This window comes from Cephus cinctus, unplaced genomic scaffold, assembly GCF_000341935.2.
Source record: "Cephus cinctus unplaced genomic scaffold, Ccin1 Ccin1_scaffold0330, whole genome shotgun sequence".
NCBI lineage: Eukaryota > Metazoa > Arthropoda > Insecta > Hymenoptera > Cephidae > Cephus > Cephus cinctus.
In genome coordinates, this window is record NW_014333027.1 from 3,159,433 (window position 1) to 3,181,975 (window position 22,543).

General features: G+C 41.7%; 4 protein-coding genes and 1 long non-coding RNA gene across 20 annotated transcripts in view; 4 read left to right on the top strand and 1 right to left on the bottom strand.

Moving 5' to 3' along the window:
* Window positions 1-6,644, top strand: part of LOC107266892 (protein kinase C-binding protein NELL1) — a 32,128-nt gene extending 25,484 nt beyond the window's left edge. For all 7 annotated transcript variants that reach the window (XM_025083958.1, XM_015737887.2, XM_015737888.2 and 4 more), the window contains one exon: window positions 704-6,644. In XM_025083958.1, coding sequence (XP_024939726.1) covers window positions 704-1,577 — 874 coding nt within the window. In that variant the 3' untranslated portion in view covers window positions 1,578-6,644. The remainder of the gene's footprint in view (window positions 1-703) is intronic.
* A 991-nt stretch (window positions 6,645-7,635) lies between these two features.
* Window positions 7,636-10,685, top strand: LOC107266751 (mitochondrial amidoxime-reducing component 1). 6 transcript variants are annotated; one of them, XM_025083966.1, is made up of 7 exons: window positions 7,638-8,584; window positions 8,674-9,099; window positions 9,304-9,567; window positions 9,670-9,793; window positions 9,919-10,124; window positions 10,204-10,275; window positions 10,380-10,638. In XM_025083966.1, exons 2-7 carry the CDS (start codon window positions 8,903-8,905, stop codon window positions 10,543-10,545), a joined length of 1,029 nt encoding a protein of 342 aa, XP_024939734.1. In that variant the 5' UTR covers window positions 7,638-8,584; window positions 8,674-8,902; the 3' UTR covers window positions 10,546-10,638. The 6 variants fall into 6 exon arrangements, with proteins under 6 accessions (XP_015593032.1, XP_015593031.1, XP_024939734.1 ...); XM_015737548.2 differs by having other exon boundaries at window positions 8,795-9,099; XM_025083967.1 differs by having other exon boundaries at window positions 7,638-8,362; window positions 8,795-9,099.
* A 175-nt stretch (window positions 10,686-10,860) lies between these two features.
* On the top strand, window positions 10,861-14,846 carry LOC107266749 (alpha-N-acetylglucosaminidase). 2 transcript variants are annotated; one of them, XM_015737540.2, is made up of 15 exons: window positions 10,861-11,090; window positions 11,140-11,303; window positions 11,369-11,547; window positions 11,623-11,841; window positions 11,916-12,143; window positions 12,229-12,292; window positions 12,371-12,516; window positions 12,612-12,696; window positions 12,777-12,926; window positions 12,990-13,132; window positions 13,199-13,358; window positions 13,446-13,636; window positions 13,712-14,097; window positions 14,176-14,276; window positions 14,364-14,846. In XM_015737540.2, the coding sequence occupies exons 1-14, from the start codon at window positions 10,994-10,996 to the stop codon at window positions 14,271-14,273; spliced, it is 2,310 nt and encodes a 769-aa protein (XP_015593026.1). In that variant the 5' UTR covers window positions 10,861-10,993; the 3' UTR covers window positions 14,274-14,276; window positions 14,364-14,846. The 2 variants fall into 2 exon arrangements, with proteins under 2 accessions (XP_015593026.1, XP_015593025.1); XM_015737539.1 differs by lacking the exon at window positions 14,364-14,846 and having other exon boundaries at window positions 14,176-14,363.
* A 63-nt stretch (window positions 14,847-14,909) lies between these two features.
* On the top strand, window positions 14,910-22,316 carry LOC107266750. 4 transcript variants are annotated; one of them, XM_025083963.1, is made up of 9 exons: window positions 14,910-15,235; window positions 18,737-18,962; window positions 19,028-19,629; window positions 19,719-20,052; window positions 20,133-20,631; window positions 20,705-21,039; window positions 21,120-21,335; window positions 21,422-21,445; window positions 21,519-22,316. In XM_025083963.1, the coding sequence occupies exons 2-9, from the start codon at window positions 18,839-18,841 to the stop codon at window positions 21,596-21,598; spliced, it is 2,214 nt and encodes a 737-aa protein (XP_024939731.1). In that variant the 5' UTR covers window positions 14,910-15,235; window positions 18,737-18,838; the 3' UTR covers window positions 21,599-22,316. The 4 variants fall into 4 exon arrangements, with proteins under 4 accessions (XP_024939731.1, XP_024939730.1, XP_015593027.1 ...); XM_025083962.1 differs by having other exon boundaries at window positions 14,910-15,231; XM_025083964.1 differs by lacking the exon at window positions 14,910-15,235 and adding an exon at window positions 17,660-18,100.
* LOC112494204 lies at window positions 16,438-18,720 on the bottom strand. The gene is made up of 2 exons (XR_003059402.1): window positions 18,007-18,720; window positions 16,438-17,660 (listed from the first exon to the last, which is right to left on the bottom strand). It is a non-coding gene; the product is annotated as an uncharacterized LOC112494204 (long non-coding RNA).
* Window positions 22,317-22,543: the final 227 nt, after the last annotated feature.

Consider the following 22,543-nt stretch of genomic DNA (forward strand, 5'->3'; position numbering starts at 1 on the left):
TGGCGATTCTGAAGGGTGGATATTCATTGGACTATATTGAATTATCTTCCGTTCGGTCGAATTGTCATTTCATTCGTTGTCCTAGCATTATTTCGTAATATCCTCCCGATGTAGACACGTAAACTCGCTGCCGGATGTGATATCCACTATTATCGCGGAATCCCACCGTGACACTTTTCATAACTATCCTGGAAGTTCATTGGATTCGTTTTTACATTACATGATTGCATATTAGTATTGAATAATAACAGAGCTTACGAGAGCGATGGGCACTTTTGGACTCGGCGACGTTTCACTTGAATACAACCAATATGCTAAGCATTTAAGCGGGATTAAGGAGAAAACAATGAATTTTCCACGACGGTAAGGAGAAACGAGAAATACAGTAGGATCTAGAAAAGCGTATCTTGTCCCTTGCCCAAGGATACCACTAATGGGTGAAATGGCAAAGGAACACAGAATGCACACAAGGGTGGGAATGTCAAGGGGTACTTGCCGGACAAGAAAGTCCTAACATAATGAAAGAAAGATTGTATCTGATTGACTAGATTGAATGAATACTCAGGGTGGATTCGGGTGAACACGGTGAATTGATTTTGCATTAGGTAGAGACAAAGGGTAGACATCGGGTAGTTAGAATGCGTGATGGTATTAAGATAGTAAAGAATCCTGAGAGTGACTTCATTAATGGGACTTTTCGTAGGACGGGCAGCTATGCTGTAGCTACGATTACGGCTGCGCTGGCGATCTGGGCAACGAGCGAGGGCGGAAGTGGAAGGCAGGCCATACTGGTAGCTCTGCTGTGCTGGGCCTATCGAAATCTCCGGGATCTTCGAACGCGAATGGTCCTTCACCGGAAACAGCAGTATCAGCGGTCAGCCACGCGATGCCGACAAGCAGAAGTCGCTCAGCTTCCAGAACGTCGTTCGCCAACGGCAGCCCAAAGGAAGCCAAGGACTCTTCTGATCTTGCAGCTCGATCCCAGAGCGATGGAAAAACCTTCGGCGTCGGGATCGGCGTCGAGTCTCCATACCGTCAGTGGCAGCGGCAGTCCACCTCGACGTCGATGTCGTCAGGCCCTCCTGCGATCGATCGTAGCGTCCGGGCTGCTCCTGCTGGGGCTGCTAGCACTGTCAACCCTGGCAGTCATTCTCGTGGCGTCAATGGTGGTGATGGTGTTGCTAGTGATGGCAGTGATGATGCTAGTGATCAAGGTGTCCCTGTCGATGCTCGCAGTGCCGAAGGCAGTGAATCTGGCAAGGCTGGTAAAGTTAACGAGGTACGTCGTAGCGTCACGAAGACATTGGTGCGTCGCGGCGGCGGAAGTGGCGGTGGCGGTAGCAATATGGTCGGTTACGGCGGTACTCCAGGCCGCTTTCCAATCGCAGCGGAGTCCTCCCTGCCGGAAACGGATAAGATACTCGCACATGTCGGCAAACAGGAGCAGCCGAGGCAGCCACGGCAGGCGAGACAGCCGAGGCAGCTCAGGCAGCAGCTCAAGCAGCGGCAGCTTCCTGGAGGTGTCGGCGTCGCGAGTGGCGCCACCTGAACCCTACTACCCTGAGACTCGAAGCTAGAAACACACGGCAAGGCATTCCACGACCGCGGGAGAGACTGAAAGAGACACTGTGTCTCTCTACTCTCTCCGGCACTCCTAACCTACTCCTATGCGAATTCAAGGTTCATATACTATTACTACTACCGCTGTTACTACTACCACTACTGCTACTACTCCGCTACTCTACTACTGCTGATGCTACTACTACTACACTACTACTGCTACTACTGCTACTGCTACTAATACTACTACTATTCACTATTACTACTACTATTACTATTACTATTACTACTACTACTACTACTGCAACTACTACCACTACTACAGCTACAATTACAGCTACCGCTACGATGTGTGCGGCCGAGTGTTAGCGCGTTATCCTGGCACGTTGCGCCCTGTCCTTCCCTTTTATGCGTTTTGTGCGTTAACGGCGCTCACGCATAAATCATACCTGGTTGGAAGTTTCGTTTTCCAAGCGTTTCGACATTGCCTTCGCAATCACCCGAAATCTTGCGAGATCCGTCGTTCGTACGTAGCGACGTCGTTTTCCGGTTTTCCGTATAGAAACAGACAAGAAAGAATCGCGGCCAGAGGAGCGAGGCTTTCCGTTAGCGAGGGAAGAAAATTCAATACGCGACCGTACTATCCTATCATTTTCAAAATTTCATTGCTACGAATCAATCAGCTCTTCGTCAGCTAGTCAATCGCCAAATCCCTTCGCTCCAATTGTTCCTGTCGTCCGGCCCAACACGTCCAACTACGACTACCTTCCTCTTCCTTAATTAATTAGCCAGTAACGAGAGGTATACGCGCCACGTCGCACACACACGAACATAAACAATATACACTCTTACAAATACCACGCATGGACAGATACAGGTATGAAAATATTGGGAAACACGTAAACCCAAAAATGGTACACAAGAAAAATTAACTTGAATAGAACTGTACGCGAAGGAAAAAAAAAACGAGTAATTAGAATTTAATGAATCTCCAGGCTAATGGCCATACGCAACTCGCAATACGCACCAGAGAATTATTGGTAATCGTTTGTTCAATGTGCAATAATTTAAATGGTAAATCGCTTAATTTGTAATCGACGTAATCGTAAGACGTTTTCGTTTTGAGACGCGACGGACAACGTTTTGTCGAGAGCGGGTATCAGGAATGGATATAAGAAGCGAATGAATGAATTAATGTTTGCGAAATCAAGTGACATACGGAGTGCATGTGTATACGTCTTTATCTGCGTGCTTGTTAAAAAAAGAAAGTGTGAAAAATTTGAATTTCATCGGTGAAACTTCTAGGGGAATTAGTCGGACGGCTGCCGTAACGTACCTTATACCCAACCTTAAAGATACATTACAAGGCACTACGAAACACTGTAATACCATTAGTGCTTCTTATTACTGTTACGAGTACTGCATACTGTTACCATTAATGAAACTACACTAAATACTACTCTGTACTACGACCTATAACATACGAGTACTGCTACTACTGCTACTGATACTGTTACTATTACTACTGCTACTACTAATTACTCCGTGCTATTCCACTCTATACTAACATTGCTACTCTATTATAAATACTATAACGTTACTGCCGTTAAAATTATCAGTAGTAATAGAGTAGAACAGTGTCGAGGACAAGGATGGAGGACATTGATGGGGAAAATCTAATTACCTTTAACCACGCACAGATTACACGTATACTTACACACTCGTAGACTCACACACTAGTCACTCGCTAAGATACACCGAAAAATTCATTTCCGGCAGGAGAAGACGGGACATTCCAAGGAGATAATTACGAGGTACGACAGGGAGATAGTATACGAATTGGGAATCTAAAAACAATTTGAGTGAGGAGGTTTATGAATTTAGAGAAAAAAAAAATTGAAAAAAAAATAATTAAAAAAACAAATACGAAATAAACACAGGGACATAACGGCGCGAACGGCAGCCGCTCGATTCGATTCTCTATAGGTGAAAAGGATTGCGATAAGAGTGCACGTGGCAATCGTGGATTCGCAGACGATACTGGCGGGAGATTCAAACGGACGCGACGACGGACTATTCAAGGAATGCCTATACTTGAGCTTAACTAAGATTTAGCGTATACCTTAATACATTAGATTCTAATCGAGACTGCGCTTTTATCTATACTGTCGTTACTCCAACTCGCATAAAGATTTGACTCTAGACTTTCGGGAAACCAGGAAACCGAAGCGTCCTGTATATCTGTAAATAGCAAAGTTTCCTAATATTATAGCTATGAGGTGAATTAAAAAATATATATATAACCAGCCGATGATCATCCTGGCGCCATAGGGACTTTAGTAAAAAAAAAAAAAAAAAAAAGAAAAATATATCGGAAACGGGGACGCTTATTGATAACCGGAAGTCACGGAGTTCTTTGAATCCGCGATTGCTCTTATCACTCTTAGAGACTCACCTTACTTGTACGTACATGTACTTTATGTATATGTGACAAAATAAAACAAAAAAAGTGTAGTTCCTTAACGAGCCGTTCGGCAGACGTCGCTCCGATAATAGGAAAGGGATAATTTTTGATCGGACAGGCAAGAGAGGAAGAGAACTTGAGGGTAAGAATAATGACGTAAAATGAAAAAGAAAGGAAAATTTATGGATGAGCTACTCGGGTCAAATGTCGGATGAGTGCTGACGAATGCCGTTGCTCTAATGTATATAGTCGTGAACGTATAGCTATATATGTAAGTAGGCTAAGCACCAGGTACATAAAAACCGGGGTGTGCGCATGCGCGCCGTCGGGCGCCGTCAGGGCGCTCGATAAAGATTAACGTTTACAAGTATAAAGAATTAATAAATTAATTAATGAAGGAGAATCCGTAGACGGTTACGTATTAAGTGAGCGCGAGCGTCGCGATACTAATCCTGTTGCCGTTGCTGTTGCTGCCGCCGTCGGCGCCGCTGCTGCTGCTGTTATTGCTGCCGCTGCCGCTGTTGATTATATCGAGGAAAACGAAGTTTGATAACAATTGTCATTGGTGAAGATTACAAAACCTTTGCACATCGGGGTTGATAGTAATGAAAAACGAAGGTGATAACAAGTATCGCCAGTCGCCGCCACCGCCATCACCGCCTCCGACGCCACCGACGCTCTCGTTGCAGTTGCAACTGTACACGGTGTGTGACGTAATGTAGTCACAAAAAATATCATCAACCGCTCGATATCTTATCAGTGTGCATCGATTTGCCGTGCTGGTGCAGATGAAGATCGAATAAATAAATGAACATGTAGGAGAGCGCATGCTCGCGCTACTCATTAGATAAGGAAAGAGAGTTATAGATGAAAGAGAGAGAAATACGTAAACTACGACTATGTCAGGGATGATGTGAGAATGATAATGATAATAATGACGGAGCGGTAGGTTTAGTTGATAGGACAACGGCGATGGGTATTCGCGTCGGGGCGCCTACGAAATATCGGAAATTACTAATTGCACGCAGTGGTTACTAATTACACAACTAGATAAAGATACGTTGCGAGGCAGTTATAAGGGAAAGTAAGAGGGAGAGAAAAGTAGAAGAAAGAAAAAGGGTAGCAACGTCGATAGAGAGGTAGTAGGCGTTTTTGGCACAATTTAATTGGCATCAGTACGAAGACCAACATTCATTAACGCATACCTCGTTGTGTCTGGTAAGAATCATAATCCTGACGCCGTTGCATGAGTTACGTATCATGTTGATTATTTAAAACTGATCTCGTCACATGACACGAGCCAAACTGCATGCACGAGTTTAGTACGTTAACACTTTCACTTCCGCTGCAGCACACCGTGCGGCGCTGTGGTCGTAGTAGCCACGTAAGGGGCAGTCAAAGAGTTTAAGGAGCGTTCACATGAATTTCTCTTACTGCATAGTAACTCGTGCAAAATCGTAAGGACGGCATCGGGAAGAGTGTCGGTTCGAGGGCGTTTCGTATTGCGCAAATCCTGGCCGAGGCGCGCGTAAACGTGTCTTTAATAACGTGGCGAAACCGTCGGCGACTATTGATAGCTACGTTCAGGGTGAAAGAATGTAGAAAAGAGTGTGTGTGAGAGAGAGAGAGAGAGAGAGAGAGAGAGAGAGAGAGAGAGAGAGAGAGAAGAAACAAAGGTAAAAGGAGAAAGAGAAACGACGCACACTATACGATGAAAAGATAAAAAGAATATTAAAGAAGCAAATTGCGAATATTCGCGATATCCGAATAAGAATCGATGTCGCCACGGCGAGTGTTGTTCTCTACCTATGCTCGTATGGCCGACGTTCCGTGAACGCGGACGCGGAGTCCCGCGAAATTTGAATTGCTCAAACGACATTTTCAAATCTACACAGACAATCGGCAAGATCTATTATGAGTCAAATACCTTTGATATTCAGATTGAATGCTCGTCATGGGATTTCACGTGATATCCTTAACCTGACCTTGTATTTATAACGACTTGTTGACGATTCATTCGTTGGACTTTGCGAACGCGCGTGCGCGGCCTTCTCCATGCTTCGTCTTCTACGACGAGTGTCTCTGTCTATTAAGTGTACATTTATTCGATAGCCTACAATTACCCTTAATAAATAAGATGATTAATTTCTAGTCAGGAACCATACAAGTCCCATCCATACCCTTATCCCCATCCCTGGCCCACCACCCTCCCTCCTAACCACCCATACCTACCCCATTGAATTATTTATGTTAAATGCGTGTCGAGCGGGACACGCATCTTTATTGCCGCGACTCGCGTATTTGCATAAGGCGCGCGACGATGACTATGACGCTAATGACGATTACGAAGACTATGACGACACCCAAGTAAGAATTGATCGGACCAGGACTTTACTATAACTACGTGACGGTTGGCATACGGACAGACTTATGACGGATTCATTTTGCGAGATGATTATTATTATATTACGATTACTATTGATTGCCATTATAAATTATGATTATGATTATGATTACGGTTATGATTATAATTATAATTATCATTAAGATGTAATACCTTTGTAAATGAGAATCAAGACATTGATGGCTAGGAAAACTTAATAAATTGAAATTCTATTAACCCAAAGGTCTCCGATCTTTATTCTACCTTACGTACCTATGGCTGATACCATTGTTGTTGTTATTATTATTGTGATTGTATCGTATCACCATCAGTATATTTTTTCAACATCAACAAATATCTTTTGCTGTTTAGAAGATTATCCATGGTGAACAATATATGTATAATTTTGTAATAAATTTTCATGTCAGAGACCATCAGTGACAGTTCAATACTATAAATTTAGAAAAAAAAAGTACTTAATCTATACTTAGCTTCATAGTATAATCGTCCTACGAGTTCGATGTGTTTCTTTGGCAGATCGAGAACAATGAACTCTCCAGCAAGTAAGAATCTTTCTCACGAAGTATGCATGCATTGCACCAAATTACTTATATGTTTTTCTATCTTGGTATATATTACCGTAACTTTATGAAAACCCACCCATTATATTGATCTCTTAGACTAAACTATAGCTTAAGTTTTAATCAGCTGATGACGACAATGACAATCTCCCAAGATGACAGCTGTCACAAGGGTTGAGTCTCTTTGAATATAATGGAAGCATCGAATTGATTAGGTTCATTAAAAAATTATGAACGGGCGACGTACATAATTTAGAATACAGAATGCCAATTACAGTTAATCAACAAAAAAACAACGCACGCTGCTTCTGACGGGTAGACACAGTCGAGTTACCAGTATCGATAATGGCCAGTACAGAGATTTTGGATAAATAATAGCCATCTGGAAATGACGTGAATAAGAATATACTCATGACCACGATATCTCAGAAACAGGTATTGTCATTGATATCATGTGCAGGGTGTGTAACAGACAAGTAATAGCATATATCGGAATCCTATAATGTGAATTGTACTCCATTAAGGAAAAAATGATGATAAATATAGCAACTATACATATATTACTTACGCAATTCGTTTATACTGAGTTGAAAATAAATTGCGCCATTAGTCAAGATTTATTGATAATACAAAATAGTACAAGATACTCGAAAGTGGTACAAAGTTGATTACGCTAGAGTTCAATTAGGGATAAAGTAGCATTATACAGTCTGTTGTAGTAACGCCGAGGTAACTTCTGATTACGTAAGCCCAGTGCACTGATACTAGGTCAGATAACTGGTCGCGGGCAGAGCCAATCGTTGTGCCTCGAAAGACCGTCCCGACGGCATGTAAAATGATTCCGAGGGTATTGCTACAGCTTGTACGGTCTCCCACCTCCAATTGCCCCGACTTTTGACCTCATCCACATCAACGACACCTTGGCTATACGTTTTGTATTACATAAGACAGATAATCCAGAACAGCGGCAAACCTCGACGTCGTGACCTCGTAGCTACCAACTTCATGGCATCTCGCGACGTTCCAAGGCCCAGGTTCATTATGACGTGTTGATATTTTGTTGGCAGTCGTCGCGACGTTGCCTAAAGTACTGACTTCACTCGGAGCAAAAGAATAGAGGGCAAATAAAGAAAGAAAAAGGAAGCATCGATCTGTTCAACGAATACCAGTTACTTGTTGGAGACCTTAGTCTCGCTGGCGGCATCTTCCTCGATTTCGTAATAATTATCAGCAGTGACACTGGCAGTGAACGTCTGTAAATGAATACTACTAAGTGATAGTGACATACTGTGAATTGTTGACTGATAAGGTATTATCAAGCACGCTCCAGGCTTACGGATCTAATCGGACTAGGTTATCGAAAGGAAATATTCGGTGAGCGAGAAACTCATTTAATACTGTAAGGTAGTCGCGGATTGTGGTTCTGGTGGGAAAGTTCCTTTTGGTCTCTTACGTAAGGAAGGTGTCAAATGAAGTAGAAGTTGTTAAGTGGGCGTAAGTGGCAGATCGCACAGAGAGACGCACTGAGCTAAACCAGAATTTTCTGCAGGGCAGAGGAGCTCTAGTGACTTGAAGTTGATTAATTCGTCGTGATTGGTAATTATGGAATCTCTGCAGTCTAATAAAATCGTATTTGTTTTAACGTGTGGCGTGGCCGTTGCGCTCGGTGTGGCTGTTTGGATTAGTAAGAAAAATTCGAGACAGTCGGAAAATTCTGCCAGTAAACAGAAGCCTGAGCTTTCAGCTAGAAATAGGGAGGATAACGGACATTGTAAAACCGATAAAAGTAACTCGAATTCTGTGCAGAAGAACAAATCACAAGTATCGGATGTAGGTTCGAAGAAGAATGTTGAAGCGGTGAATGAGTTTGAAGAGGTCAAGAAGGACGGATATATTAAAAATGTTGAAACGGAAATGGACATGGCGTTGACTGACGAGGAGCAAGCTATAGACGAATTGCCAGATCCAAAATGGCTGAAGGTTGGGAAGATCAAAGAGATTTTTTATTATCCGTTAAAGTCAGGACGCGGCAAGGACGTGAAGCAGTGCCACTTCACTGAATATGGAATCAGTGTTACGGATACTCCAGGAAATGTCGTCCTTAGAGACAGGTAGGTATAAACACTTCCCACGCGACACAAGAATGCTAAAGTCATCGTTAAGATGGCTAAAGGACAACTTCGACGCATAAGACCTCTTTTAGTCATGTCAACGATGACTTCAGGATTTATGCGTTGTCTGGATTGATAAATATTTAAGTGAAAATAATTATACAACTAAATGAAACATCAACTATATTCCACTTCACGAAACAGAATGTTCCTGGTATATAACGAGGAGACAGGACAATTTCGCACTGGCAGAAATTTTCCTACCCTGGTCCTGGTGACTCTGAGCGCTGTTGATGATTCTCATGTGAAACTGGAAGCCGTCGGGATGCCAGCACTGATCTTCAGCATCCCGAAGGAAGGTCAGCCCGTTAATGGGAACACTTCATCAACAGTCGAATGCAAAATGTGGTGGGGAGAACCTCTGAAGTGCATCGATTGCGGGAACGAAGCTTCCAAATGGATATCGAGGTGCTCCACTTCATCAACTTGACATCTCATCTTGTCAACCTGATCGTCAGACACGACGATCAACTTCAGGACAGCAACCGACTAACGATCTCGGTTGGGTAGATTCTTAATCGGGACAAATTCTGGCCTCCGGATCGGGTACGCGTGTCCAGGCACTAGGCGCATCCTTGAAGGACCCTGGAAACGCTTCGCCGAGGTCTACAACACCCTTAGGAACGAAGACACGGTACTCAACATATGTAAACCGTATTACACTCGTTATACGTATCAGCCAAGGCTATAAGTACCAACAATAAAATAATCATCGTATTCGCATTATGATCCAAATTTGAAATACATTCACAATTACAGGGCCTCTTCTCAGACCTGGCTAGTTACATGCTCATGACTGAGTCCTCGGTGAATGTTCTCAATAAAAAACTGGACAGACCTGTACCTGCTCTACAGTTTCGTCCAAACATAGTGGTCGAGGGTCCAGAGGCATTCGCCGAAGACAACTGGGAATGGATCAAAATCGGTTCCCAAGTCGTTATCAGAAACGTCAAACCCTGTCCAAGGTATTGCAACTCCATGAACAGTTTTATTCGGATTGGAACTCAAGGTCTAACCCAGAGAAACAAAATGCAATCATTTCAGATGTACCATGATACGTATAGACCCTTCCACGGGTATTATGGACAAAGATGAACCCCTCAAGACATTAAGATCGTAAGATACCGATATAGTCTTATTGGCATGATCGCACATGATATCCTTGCATTCTGTTTCTTCTTATACTCTCTTTACCTATTAATAAGTAGACATTTTTTTAGATTTCGAAGTCAGAAGGATTCGGCACGTATAGCAGTAGACGGTAAAGCACCAACCATGGGGATAAACTGTGGCCTCTACAAGACAGGAAGTGTCCAGGTTGGCGACGATGTTTACGTCCACATTCAATCTGAAAAGGCAGTCCAGGACACATCCGCTGAAAAATAATAGAGCTCAGGATTCTTATAATGGTCAACAATATCAGTGGCAGCTCTTAATGACTTGCTACGCGTTAGTCAAAGCAGTGTACAGTTACTAAAATAATATAGATACTGTACTTAAATGTAAATAAAATTCCTTACTGTTTATTCAGGTCTCTTGTTAGTGTTTGGAGTCTTATTATCTCTCTTCCTTTCCTGCGTCCCACTCTCTCCTACTTGGTATTGAAATTATCTCCACATACATTATCATACACTAGAACTATGTCCTATAGCATCATTATGAATGTCAGAGCAGTGTGGCGGCTATCATTTGCTGTTTTGCCTCTGGTCAACCGGAGAGAGGATGCATCAATTGCGTGGAGCAAATGAGAAGCACGTAGTGTCTAGATATCTCTAGTCTCTCCTCTTGAACAGAAACGATCATTTAATTCTCTTTGATGTAAACAATATAAATAATGACCAAATTCATAGTGTCGTGGAACGTACAATTTTGCCTGTTACTTTTGGCCGTATATATTTGTTTTATCAACATCTCAGAAGCTTCGTCCGACCGTAAGTAACTAATAAAACATTGTAATATACGTTGATGAAGTGCTTGTAGACTTTCAGCATACACTGGGTCACGTGAAGCCACAAGCTTCAGCAAAAGTCCAGGCTGAAGCTGCTCGTAAAGTCGCTCAAAGACTTTTAGGAACGATCGGAGCTTCGCTATTTTCTATTTCTGTTGATCCTGATTTCGGTATCTCAGGACGAGATCGATTTAAGGTAATCATATGAATGGGGTTATCGAATGAGATCTTGGTATTTAGGATGTTGTTGATTTTTCTTAGATATCCAAGAGTGTCGAAGATAATGTTGAGATTCTGGCGACAAGTGGTGTGGCTGCTGCATGGGGTCTTCATTATTATTTGAAGCATTATTGCAACGTCCACATCGCCTGGGAAGGAATGCAATTGGAACTTCCTAATAAGCTACCGGAAGTGGAGCTGACAGTCACGTCGAACGACAGGTGGGTAATGACTGTACAATCACAACCAAAACAAGATAATGAAAGGCCACTGGAATGAACGTCATTGTTTTATAGGTTTAGATATTATCAAAATGTGGTAGTGGCTGGATACAGTACTGTGTGGTGGAAATGGGAGCAATGGGAGAAGCATATAGATTGGATGGCTTTGAACGGTATCAACTTGGCATTGGCATTTCATGGACAGGAAGCGATTTGGCAGAAGATTTATCTAGGTCTAAATATGACACAGGAGGAAATTGATGAACATTTTGGTGGTGTTGCCTTTCTGCCTTGGTGAGTAGTAATTATTTTTTAAATTCAATTATTTTTGTGGAATTCTCTAATAACTTTGTTCTTACCATTTTCAGGGCTAGGATGGGTAATATTCGTGGCTGGGGTGGCCCACTGTCATCATCGTGGCACAAGCACACTGTGATACTTCAACATCAGATTTTGGGACGAATGAGAGAACTAGGAATTATTCCTGTATTGCCTGCATTTGCTGGTCATGTACCACGAGCATTGACAAGACTCTTTCCTGCTGCAAATGTCACTGAGACACAGTGCTGGAATCATTTTAATGATCAATATTGCTGGTAGGAGTGTGATTATATCCAATGAAATATTTCATATGGAATGAAATGACATACATTATTCATTATTACTATAATTTTTTTTCAGCCCTAACTTACTAAATCCTGTAGATCCCCTCTTCAAGAAGCTTGGCTCTGACTTTTTAAAAGAGGTGAAAATCATTATATGATTTTTTATTGATTCGAAGATAATTTTCAAAATACTTCCATTTTGTTATTTATATTTTCAGTATATAAATGAATTTGGCACTGATCACGTCTACAGCTGCGACACGTTCAATGAAAATGAGCCGCCTACCACTAATTTGGCGTCCTTGAGAAATATCAGTCGTTCCATTTATGATGCTATGACAACTGTGGATCCTGGTGCTATTTGGTTTGCGATATATTATATCTATATAGAGTCTAAACTTTTGATATCAAAAGTTTCCATTCAATATATTTAACTCGTTGACCCGTACTGACTTTCAGGCTCTTGCAAGGCTGGTTATTTGTTCATGACATCATCTTCTGGACAGAGTCCAGAGTAGAAGCATTTATAACTTCAGTACCAATAGTAAGGATCATGTCAAAATAGTTTAGAAACTATCCTATTTATTCTGATTGGCATCTATTGTATGCAAATTCATCTTTAAGGGCAAAATGATTATCCTGGATCTTCAGTCAGAACAATTTCCACAATACACAAGACTAAAGTCATATTATGGTCAACCATTTATATGGTGCATGCTTCACAATTTTGGCGGAACCCTGGGAATGTTTGGTTCAGCAGCGATCATAAATAAGGTAAATCAAATTCTTATCAGTTTGTATAAAGATATTAATCATTTTATTCTCACGGTAATGCAGCGGGTATTCGAGGGTAGACAACTTCAAAATGGCACTATGATCGGCACAGGCATTACTCCTGAAGGTATCAATCAGAATTACGTCATGTATGAATTAATGAATGAAATGGCATATCGACGTAATTCAGTTAACCTTGATACATGGTAAGTAAAACTTAGCATATACGATGTTAAATGCTGCTCCTACCAACGTGGGAATGCTGTGTCCAGGTTTGAGGATTATTCCAGAAGAAGATATGGATCCTGGAACGAGTACACCGTGAAAGCTTGGAAAACTTTGGGCAGGACAATTTACAATTTCTCAGGACTTCAAAGAGTAAGAGGTCAATACGTCATTACGAGACACCCCAGTTTAAAAATAATACCTTGGGTAGGTGGTTAAAAGATATATTTCATATACAAAGCCATATGGCTTCAAAGGCATCAATCAAATTTGACAGCTGTCATACTTGTTCAGTCATGGTACGACCGGGATCAGATACTCTCCACCTGGCAAGTATTCCTTGAGGGTAGATATGGCCGACGAAATAGTACCCTGTACCGCCATGATGTTGTGGACCTTACACGGCAAGTTCTTCAACTAACCGCCGACATCATCTACACAAACGTGCTGAACTCCTTCAATAAGAAAAACATCACGGCACTCAGGTATCTTCTAAAAGAATAGACGAACAATATATTTTTCTTGTCAATGAAGTAATACCGTAACATTACCAAATATAGAAAGCAGGCATCCTTGATGCTGGAACTGTTTGACGATCTGGAAAAGATTCTAGCGTCAAGCAAGGACTTCCTACTCGGCGTCTGGCTTCGCGACGCCAAGTCTGTCGCCACTAACAAAGCAGAAGAAGAATTATACGAGTACAATGCAAGAAATCAAATAACCCTATGGGGTCCTAATGGTGAAATACGTGATTACGCAAATAAACAATGGTCGGGAGTGGTGGCCGATTATTTCAAGCCGCGATGGGCCGTATTTCTAAAAGCTTTAGAGGACTCGCTGTCAAGTGGCAAGAAGTTTAACGCCACGGAAGTCAATAAAAGAATATTCGATACAGTGGAGCAGCCATTCACATTTTCAAGGAAAATCTATCTAGATGAACCCCAAGGTAATGAGCCTTTAATCACTTAAGCAAAGCAAATCTTTTTCCTACTAACTCGTATCAAGTTCGATTTTACTTTGACAGGTGACAGTATTGACATAGCTTTGAACCTGAGGGACAAGTGGAAAAAGAAAGACAATTTCTTACACGGTCAATCCGCAAATTGTAATCACAATCACTGAAAAGTAATGAATTCGATAATTTTAATCAGTATATTGACGATTTAGATTCTCTGATACGCAATACTAATAAATTTTACCCCTATAATACAGCTCTCTCGCATATGTACTACATCTATATACATATATATGCACTCTTCAAACCATACCCACCAGCCACCATCCTTTCTACTGGCAACCCTAAAGTTTCTTCTCTTGAGACGCATCTCCAGTCAGCGATCGATCCTAAACGACCCACCACATACCAATTAATAAACCTATACCTAGAGACAACTTCCTGACCAAACTAATAACGTCCAGAAACGAAACTGTATCTGTATACAGAACAAATGGCGTCTATAAGCAAACTGACGAAAACTAATAAACCCAGCCAGGAAACATCGGTCCGTTTCACACAATACACACACACGCAATACGTGCCTTCTTGGTAAACCATAGAAGAGTCGTTTGCTATAGCCTGAGGCACATTATCTAGTTTCTATACCTACTGCACTGCGATGCTAGTCAGCACGTGAGCGCCTTATAACCTAACGTAACATGTAAGCCATATCGTATAGAACGCATAGAGCCTGCAGCACGTTATAGTATACATATAATATACAGTGTATTGTATATAGGTATAGCTACTTACCGAAGGAGATACATTGATGGTGAGACACACGGTGAGAAGCGCCGGCGGTTGTGCAGAGCGGCGTGTCTCGGCGGTTTCAACTGACTCCACGATCCTGAGCATTGTGAACGCGCAACAGTCGCTCAGAGACTCTCAGAGCTGCTTTGACTCGCTCCGCTACGTCCGCTCATAGCGTTGCACTTGAATACAATTCGTGGATCGGTTACCTTTAGTTTCGTTGTATTCCCAAGTGAACACATCGTGAGTTCTCTTGTACACTGGATTACTTGGATTCTTACCTGTCAATGATCGGTTACTGGATTACATTCATTACAAGATTGAATTGGCACTGTGAGTAAGGGTATATTTTTCTGAAATATTTTATTTAAGGGCAAAAAGATGTGTCGTGCAATATCAATATAGTTCGAGGACTAGCAGATATCCTTAAAAGAACGAAACTGACATTTGACATTGCCCGAGCTCAATAAAAATGTCTGACATTTTCCTTATTGTGTTCCGCAAGCATACGTGCATATATAGGTATATGTATATGCGTAAATCCCCGACGTGGCTCTTGATAACGGATTGCGATCCTCAGCATAGAAGAGAACGCAATGCGAGATCAACAACCTCCTGATACCACTAAAAAGTATTGCTACAGTTACCTAGTTGGGTATTAATACGTGGATGAAACAAAGCGTCACGACGTTCATCGATTCAAGATAGTAAACACATAGGATCCTGAATCATTAGTAACTCTCCTTGTACCCTGCGTTACCCCTTGACCTTTGCAAAATTGCCAATCGATCCAACACAGAAAACCAGTCGGTTCCAACTAGATACCGAAACAGTGACGTCCCAAATTCGCATGAACTCTTATAAATGGAATTAAAAACGATCAAAGGGATGCGGGAGAGAACGTAATAACCTAACAAAGACGACGTCGACCGACGTCGGTGCGTATTCTATGCGATGAGGCAATACCTTCCATTTTTTTCACTCTCTTTTTGTCCTTATTTATTCCTTTTCACATTCTTCCTGGTTCTTTCTCTTCGGGCGGCCATGACTCTCAGTATGCCCTGCGCCTGAGTACAGTACGATACTATCTAGGCACGTTTTTATATCGGCCGGTAACGATCCCGTTAGCGAGTACAAGGAACGTAAACACGGAGTTGTCGTACCTACACGAGGAAGTGACGGCCCCAGGAAGAAACAAGAATTCTGATTGAATATACATACGTGTAAACCGGTTACTCGATGGCGAATCTTTGCAGCTGTCTTGTGTACGCAGTTGGTGCGTTTTGTTCGCTTCTCTCGAAATATCTCCACGTCGAGATTAAATCAACTCGCCTCTTAATACGACGACACGAATGAGAGCAGCGAGTGGTAGGGATGGTAAAGTCGTGAATGAATGAACGAACGAGATGAAAATTACACCATGCGACATCGCTAACTATGAAATTGATGCGGGCATGGAATAAATGTACTATATCATCTTCGTTCTAATGAAAACTAAAGAATTAAATATATATATGTCGATTTTAAAAAAAAACTTGATTTTTCAACGCTTGTTTTATTTGTAAATTACACACATTACACAAATCTGTGATAAAGTGTTGTTTTTTTTCAATACAAACATTTATGTCTACCATCATATTTCAGGTTGGAATACGATAAATATAAAAATATCGTTAATCTGACTCAGTGTATACGGGCGCCATAGGAACCACGGTTGAATTAAATTCACCAGGTTCTCATACACTATATTGTTGACGCAGTCAACATTGCCTATAGTTTTCGTGAAAGTAGTTGGTACAGTCAGACATTGTTGTCTGCAGGAAATGTAAAATTATTTTGACTAATAAGTGAATAGAATTCGACGCAGTGTCGACCTTTGGGATATAATAAAACTAATTCGTAGTGTGTTAAGAATAGGTAACAATACATAGTTGCGTGAGTAAGTGCGTGCGTCCGTATGTAGGTCGAACACGCATCAAGAAAAGTAGGAAGGAAACGGGTCGAATAATTAGGACTCGCGTGTAAACCGTCGCGACGCTCCCGCCTTCAGTGAAAATGTTTATTTGCAATATAGGCGCGGTGAAAAAAAAAATACTATCTACTATCTCTAACTTATTCTACTAATGTAATAAAGTAGACTCCCGTATAACGCGCCAAAGATATTGCGACTACTGTTTTCATGTAACGCGATTCTTCGTAGAACGCGCCAAATAATAAAACACAGGAATTACTTGATTTAAGAATTGAATTTGTACAGCACGATTTACTCGCCCGTTTATACGGGAGTCTACTGCAGTGTGTTTTAGTACAGACACGTGGTTATATATATACTTTCGTTGACTCCTGCAGCCTTCAAAACGGACAATTTCAAAAAAACAGATGACGGTATCGCCGAACCTGTTCTCGATGACGTAACCCAGCGGCGTACACTCAGGTTCATGTCAACACATGGCACATTAATAGTTTTGATATTTGCTTTCTGCATTGGAAATGACTCGCGACGCAGTCTTCGAATAGGATTTTAATTTTTTACCTAGAAAATCCAGGATCGACCCAGAGCAAGTGTAGGCGGTAGGGTGCAATGTAACTGGGAATGCATTGAAGGCTTCCAGGTGACCTGACCGTCGTTAACCCAGTTAGTTCAGCGTCGAACAGCAACGTAGGCACGACCTCGAATAAGCTCCTGGAGAATCAGCACTGGCTTCAACGGAGCATTTCATCGTGGTCGTTAAGACCTAAATTGTTAAGTAACATGGATGATCCTGCAGATGATTAAACAGATTAGTGGACGTCCGCTGAGTAACTACGGATTAAGCTATGGAGACGCTTCAGATCTGACCCACCAGTAGCATGGTTCGTTATAGTAGCATACGTCATAGTCATTATTGAAAGTGCTACCCGAGTACAATTCTACTTCAGATCCCATGCTAGTCGCTAGGTGATTCCCAAAGAAGGCTGGGAATATAGAATTTTGCCATGCAGGCTAAACGAGGAATCAAGTTGGTGATCTAGACCGGCAAATATGTTGGATTGCGTCACTGATCCGCCGCTGGGAATCACGTCAGCGACGTAATGAGGCAAAAAGTGGAAGTAAGAATGGAGACTAACTTGACCGATCCAATGTCCACGGGATGAACTAATCTTGCATAGTAGCACGGAGTTCTTGGAGTTTGCCTTGGCACCCATCGCGATCAACGCGACGGTACGTGTGATATAAAAATGGAATGGATTGCGTGGCTTATGTAAATTGGATAGAGAAATTGATTCGGCCAAAGAGAGAAAGAAGGAGACAATACTATCTCGAGAAAGGACAGTGAATAATGCGTTCACCTAGTACTGGTCACGCTCGTGCTCGCTGGCACGGGGCGACTGACGCCCTCGAGCGTGAATTCACACTGGTTCCATTTATTGCACATCGTGCGTACGTCTCTCCCTGCGCTCTAATAGTTGACACGTGATACACAGTTAAAAATATTCTGGGAAATCCAAATGATTTCTTTTAACTGTAAATTTCGGTGACATTATATAGAATTCGTTTAATGATATAGCCTATTATTAGCCATCCTTTCCAGGAACGAATTGTAGTTGTATTTCCATTTGAGCTTGTTGATACGTTGCCTTCACTTCCGTTTCAAACAATAGGCTTCTACCTTCGCATCCGTATCTTGCAGGATTATCTGTCGAAGTGACTTCCGGGACGTGGCGAAGCATTAAACACACACGTGACACTTGATCAGATAACTTGATAATTTTCACCTCCTTGTTGATGACGTCTATGTGCTCAAATTTTGATTGATAATGTAGTTATGATAATTTATAAATTCATATTTTGTTTCAGACTTTTCCTTGGACTGCTGGAAAAATGAAATTAAGAGTACAATGAGTGGGATTTATTGTCCGAATTGAATGGATGTCCTGAAATTGTATAGGAACCATAAAAATGACAGCAACTACCACAGCATCTACAATGGCGCCTGCAAGAGCGTCCAAGAGCGCAGTGCGCGGCAAACTAATAAATCCAAATTTGCTGTCCTTGAAGTTTTTACTTTTTGTTTTTTTTGGAGGTAAGTCAAACAGACAAAGTCCAATTTTCAAAAAGATCGAATCATTACTCACTGATCTTCTTCAGGAATGGGCTGTCTCTTCCCCTTTTTACCACTGCATATGAGAGCAGTTGGTTTGACACTGGAAGAACTACGAATAGTATCAATAGTCTCACCAGTCGTGGCCATTTTGGGACCATTAATAATGGCGCCATTGGCAGATAAATTGGCAGGACGTCAAGGCACCAACAGCAGAGCCTCGACGGGCCGTTACCTACGAGTTATGATAGCGATAACCTGTCTACTGTCCGCTATTCTGTACTCCTGTCTACTTCTGGTGCCTCCGGTAATCAGAGTGAATCCTCAGAATGGTAGCAAACCGTCTGTTAGCTTCATATGCGACAACGACGGTGCAATCTTCTATCAAGAGAGATGTCAGGATTCGTTGACCTGCATTCCTTGGCAGGAGCGCGCCAGTCCCCTCATTCTTAAGAACTGTTCCTACGTCTGTACCGAAAATGCAACAAGGAACACTGATTTCTTAAAGTGGGACACGATGTCGGAGAGAATTGACGGCATCGAGAGCAGTGGAGATGAGACAGTGGTTATACCTGTGGAGGTAGAAGATGTTACTTACACTTATCAAGAGGATGCCGACATCGTTGATCAGCTGGAGGCAGACTCCCAGGTGAGGACTGTTCTTATCGTTACACTATGGATTTTAATCAAGTATCTGGTAAATGTCCTAACTGTGGTATCCGCATATCCTTACTAAAGGACAAGAAGGGAAAGAACAAAAGATCAACTGAGAACCAAGACTACGCTGATCTCGTAATCAAGGACGGAATACCGCCACATGTATGCTTCAATGATCTGGAAACTGGTGGAATTATGTGTCACGTCTCCGCGCGTTACTCCCAAAGTTTTACTGTGAACGTGACCTTGAAACAGCCCATGGAGTCCGATGATCCTCTCCAAGACAAGTGGTGTAGCTATCCAGTATCCGACTTCTTTGAATGCAGGATCCCAGAAAATGTTCAGACGAGGATGGCACTTTTGAATAAGACCTGTTCCATCAAGTGCGATCCCAGTGACAGTTACGCATTGGCGGGTTAGTAAGGAATTATAGAAACTATTTCAAAAATTATGTCATCCTCAAGAGCGAGTTAGAATAGTTTTTAAAATTTTTAGGTAGCGTCGTTGCTGAAAATCAATGTAACAAGATCATTGGAGATCCGAATATGACGTTTTGGATCTACGTAGTGGTTCGTTCTATCGCTGACATATTTCCCACTACTGCTGTGGCTCTACTCGATGGAGCCATCGTGATCGCCACTAGAGAAACATCCTGTGGACGTGGCGACGTCGGCAGACAACTAGCATTCGGCTCTTTAGGATTCGCTGCTTTTGCTCCACTAGCTGGATATTTATCAACCCTGATGCCACCAAGTCCTGCCTACTTCTTGCCAGTTGCTTTATTTGCCGTTTTAATGCTTCTCGCCGCCCTGATCGCCATCACGGCGAATGGAATGCCCCTGAGTCCACCTGAATGGTGGTGGCATACCAGAAGTGGCATGCTAGCGCTACCAATGAGTGCCGTCAAACGATATGGCAGTGAAACTGCAGCACTTTTGCTGGTACTACTGGTAATGGGAATATTTTGGAGTTCCATGGACAGCTATCTTCCTCTGTGAGCTACAAAGACGCTTAACATCATTTTGACACATGATAATCAACTCTGAACAATCTTTTTTTTCTGACAGTCATCTAGCCAGCCTTAAAGGAGACGATCTGGCGATAGCAATAGCATTGACAATAGGAGCATTACCAGCGGTACTGTTCCTCTGGAAGTCAGAGAACCTAGTAGATTACTGTGGACACAGTAATCTCCTAATCACAGCGTTCACAATTTACATTCTAAGATTCACAGGATTGAGTCTCGTCTCGGATACCTGGTGGTCGATAATATCCGAGGCTGTTGAACTCTTTACCCTCGCTATTATGTGGGTAACGGCCATTTTATATATGCGACACCTGGTGCCACGGCATCTGACAGTCACCGCGCAGGCGTTGCCGGTCATAGCACACTTTTGCATAGGTAAAATTTTCATATAAACCTCTGTCATCAAACTATTATATAAATCGATGGGATCAATCAAGTATGATAATGTTTAATAGGTCGTTGCATCGGTGCTGTCATCGGAGCATACGTTAATAATGGCAACGACTTTAACCGATCCGAAATAAATGACCTAAGATTTGTCTATCGCTGTATGGCAGTGGCAGCTGCCATAGTGGCAGTGGCTTACTTCATTTTATATCATGGGTTATTGAAACCTCGCTGTCACGCACAGACAACTCATGGACCACGACAGCCGCCAACTATAGTTCAGGGTTAGTTCTTTGCTTCAATTTAATCATATACGCATTTTGAATTTGTAATTCACATACATATCCTAATATCCCTTTTAATCACCAAGCTGCCATTAAAGAATACGAGCAGTGTAAGTCATATCTTATCCTTTCCCTAAATTATATCGATTTACTAAGATCACCTGTTTTTTAAATATGTTTCAGCAATGAACGGCAATGGTAACTACACGCCATTAAGGGTCTATCACAATGGACGAGGAAAAAAGGGACAGTTCAGATACTAAATTTCAAGGAAGAATATCTTTGCGTTTCCAAGTGTCCTAAGGTGCTGCGACTTGAAGTCGCTTCATTAAGAAATAACGATTCGCCATTAATCGTTTACCGTTTATCATAAGTCGTAAATTCTCAGTCTACTAACGACGCCTGTCGTCGAGACGTCATTTTACGACCAATTGGGCTTGACGAATGATGTATAATAGTCATTTTATGTGGCCTTATTCAACGTCCTCCTTCACTTATTTAATATACTCTTAAGCTTATGTATAAATAGGCTGTTGCGAACGTTTGTCTTATTCTTGTGAACGTGTCACATATGATATCGTACGTATGCGATATATGCTTGATACGTCACTAGACGTTTTTCTTTATTTATTTATACTGGTTGCGTAAATTATAAGTGAATATACGTATAACCAGTCCAGAAAGAAAGTTTTGTTCGCATCGAATTGCATTTCTAACGTTACGCAATAAATTATGCGTTTGTTAACGTTTTATTTAAATCGTGATAAGCCTTGCCTCCTTTTTTTTTAATTATTTTTACCAATTACTCTCTAGAGCATGCACCGATGATGATGATGACGCTAACGATATTGGCTAGTAAGATTTCGCACAGAAATAACTAAACTGATTTGTCTGTAAATGTTATGTACTGCATAGGTAGACGTAAAATGGTAAATAAAGATACAATTTTAGTCTTTAAAATATCCATTGTTTAGAGCAGCCTCTGCAAAAAATTTCTTAGTACAAATTAAAAGCAAAGAGTCTCGATAGAACTTTCTCGATATTTTCACAAATATTCTGAAGCATTAAGAAAGCTTTCAAGAACGATTATAACTTTTTTAATGCTCTTTTTCGCGGTAAATTACATTGTAGGAATGTGCACTCCAGTTTGCAGGAATGTGCAATCATTTCACACGGGAGAGCCGAGAGGAATTATAATGAGTCACGCC

What these genes read in the sequence shown, in the direction of transcription:
- LOC107266751 (XM_015737545.2), top strand. Translation starts at nt 8,591, where the DNA reads ATGGAATCTCTGCAGTCTAATAAAATCGTATTTGTTTTAACGTGTGGC. An exon ending in AATGTCGTCCTTAGAGACAG is followed by an intron (nt 9,100 to 9,303) that starts GTAGGTATAAAC and finishes TTCACGAAACAG; the next exon opens with AATGTTCCTGGTATATAACG. An exon ending in AACGTCAAACCCTGTCCAAG is followed by an intron (nt 10,125 to 10,203) that starts GTATTGCAACTC and finishes CAATCATTTCAG; the next exon opens with ATGTACCATGATACGTATAG.
- LOC107266749 (XM_015737540.2), top strand. Translation starts at nt 10,994, where the DNA reads ATGACCAAATTCATAGTGTCGTGGAACGTACAATTTTGCCTGTTACTT. An exon ending in CTCAGAAGCTTCGTCCGACC is followed by an intron (nt 11,091 to 11,139) that starts GTAAGTAACTAA and finishes AAGTGCTTGTAG; the next exon opens with ACTTTCAGCATACACTGGGT. An exon ending in TTTAATGATCAATATTGCTG is followed by an intron (nt 12,144 to 12,228) that starts GTAGGAGTGTGA and finishes ATTTTTTTTCAG; the next exon opens with CCCTAACTTACTAAATCCTG.
- LOC107266750 (XM_025083963.1), top strand. Translation starts at nt 18,839, where the DNA reads ATGACAGCAACTACCACAGCATCTACAATGGCGCCTGCAAGAGCGTCC. An exon ending in AGCTGGAGGCAGACTCCCAG is followed by an intron (nt 19,630 to 19,718) that starts GTGAGGACTGTT and finishes TCCTTACTAAAG; the next exon opens with GACAAGAAGGGAAAGAACAA. An exon ending in ATGGACAGCTATCTTCCTCT is followed by an intron (nt 20,632 to 20,704) that starts GTGAGCTACAAA and finishes TTTTTCTGACAG; the next exon opens with TCATCTAGCCAGCCTTAAAG.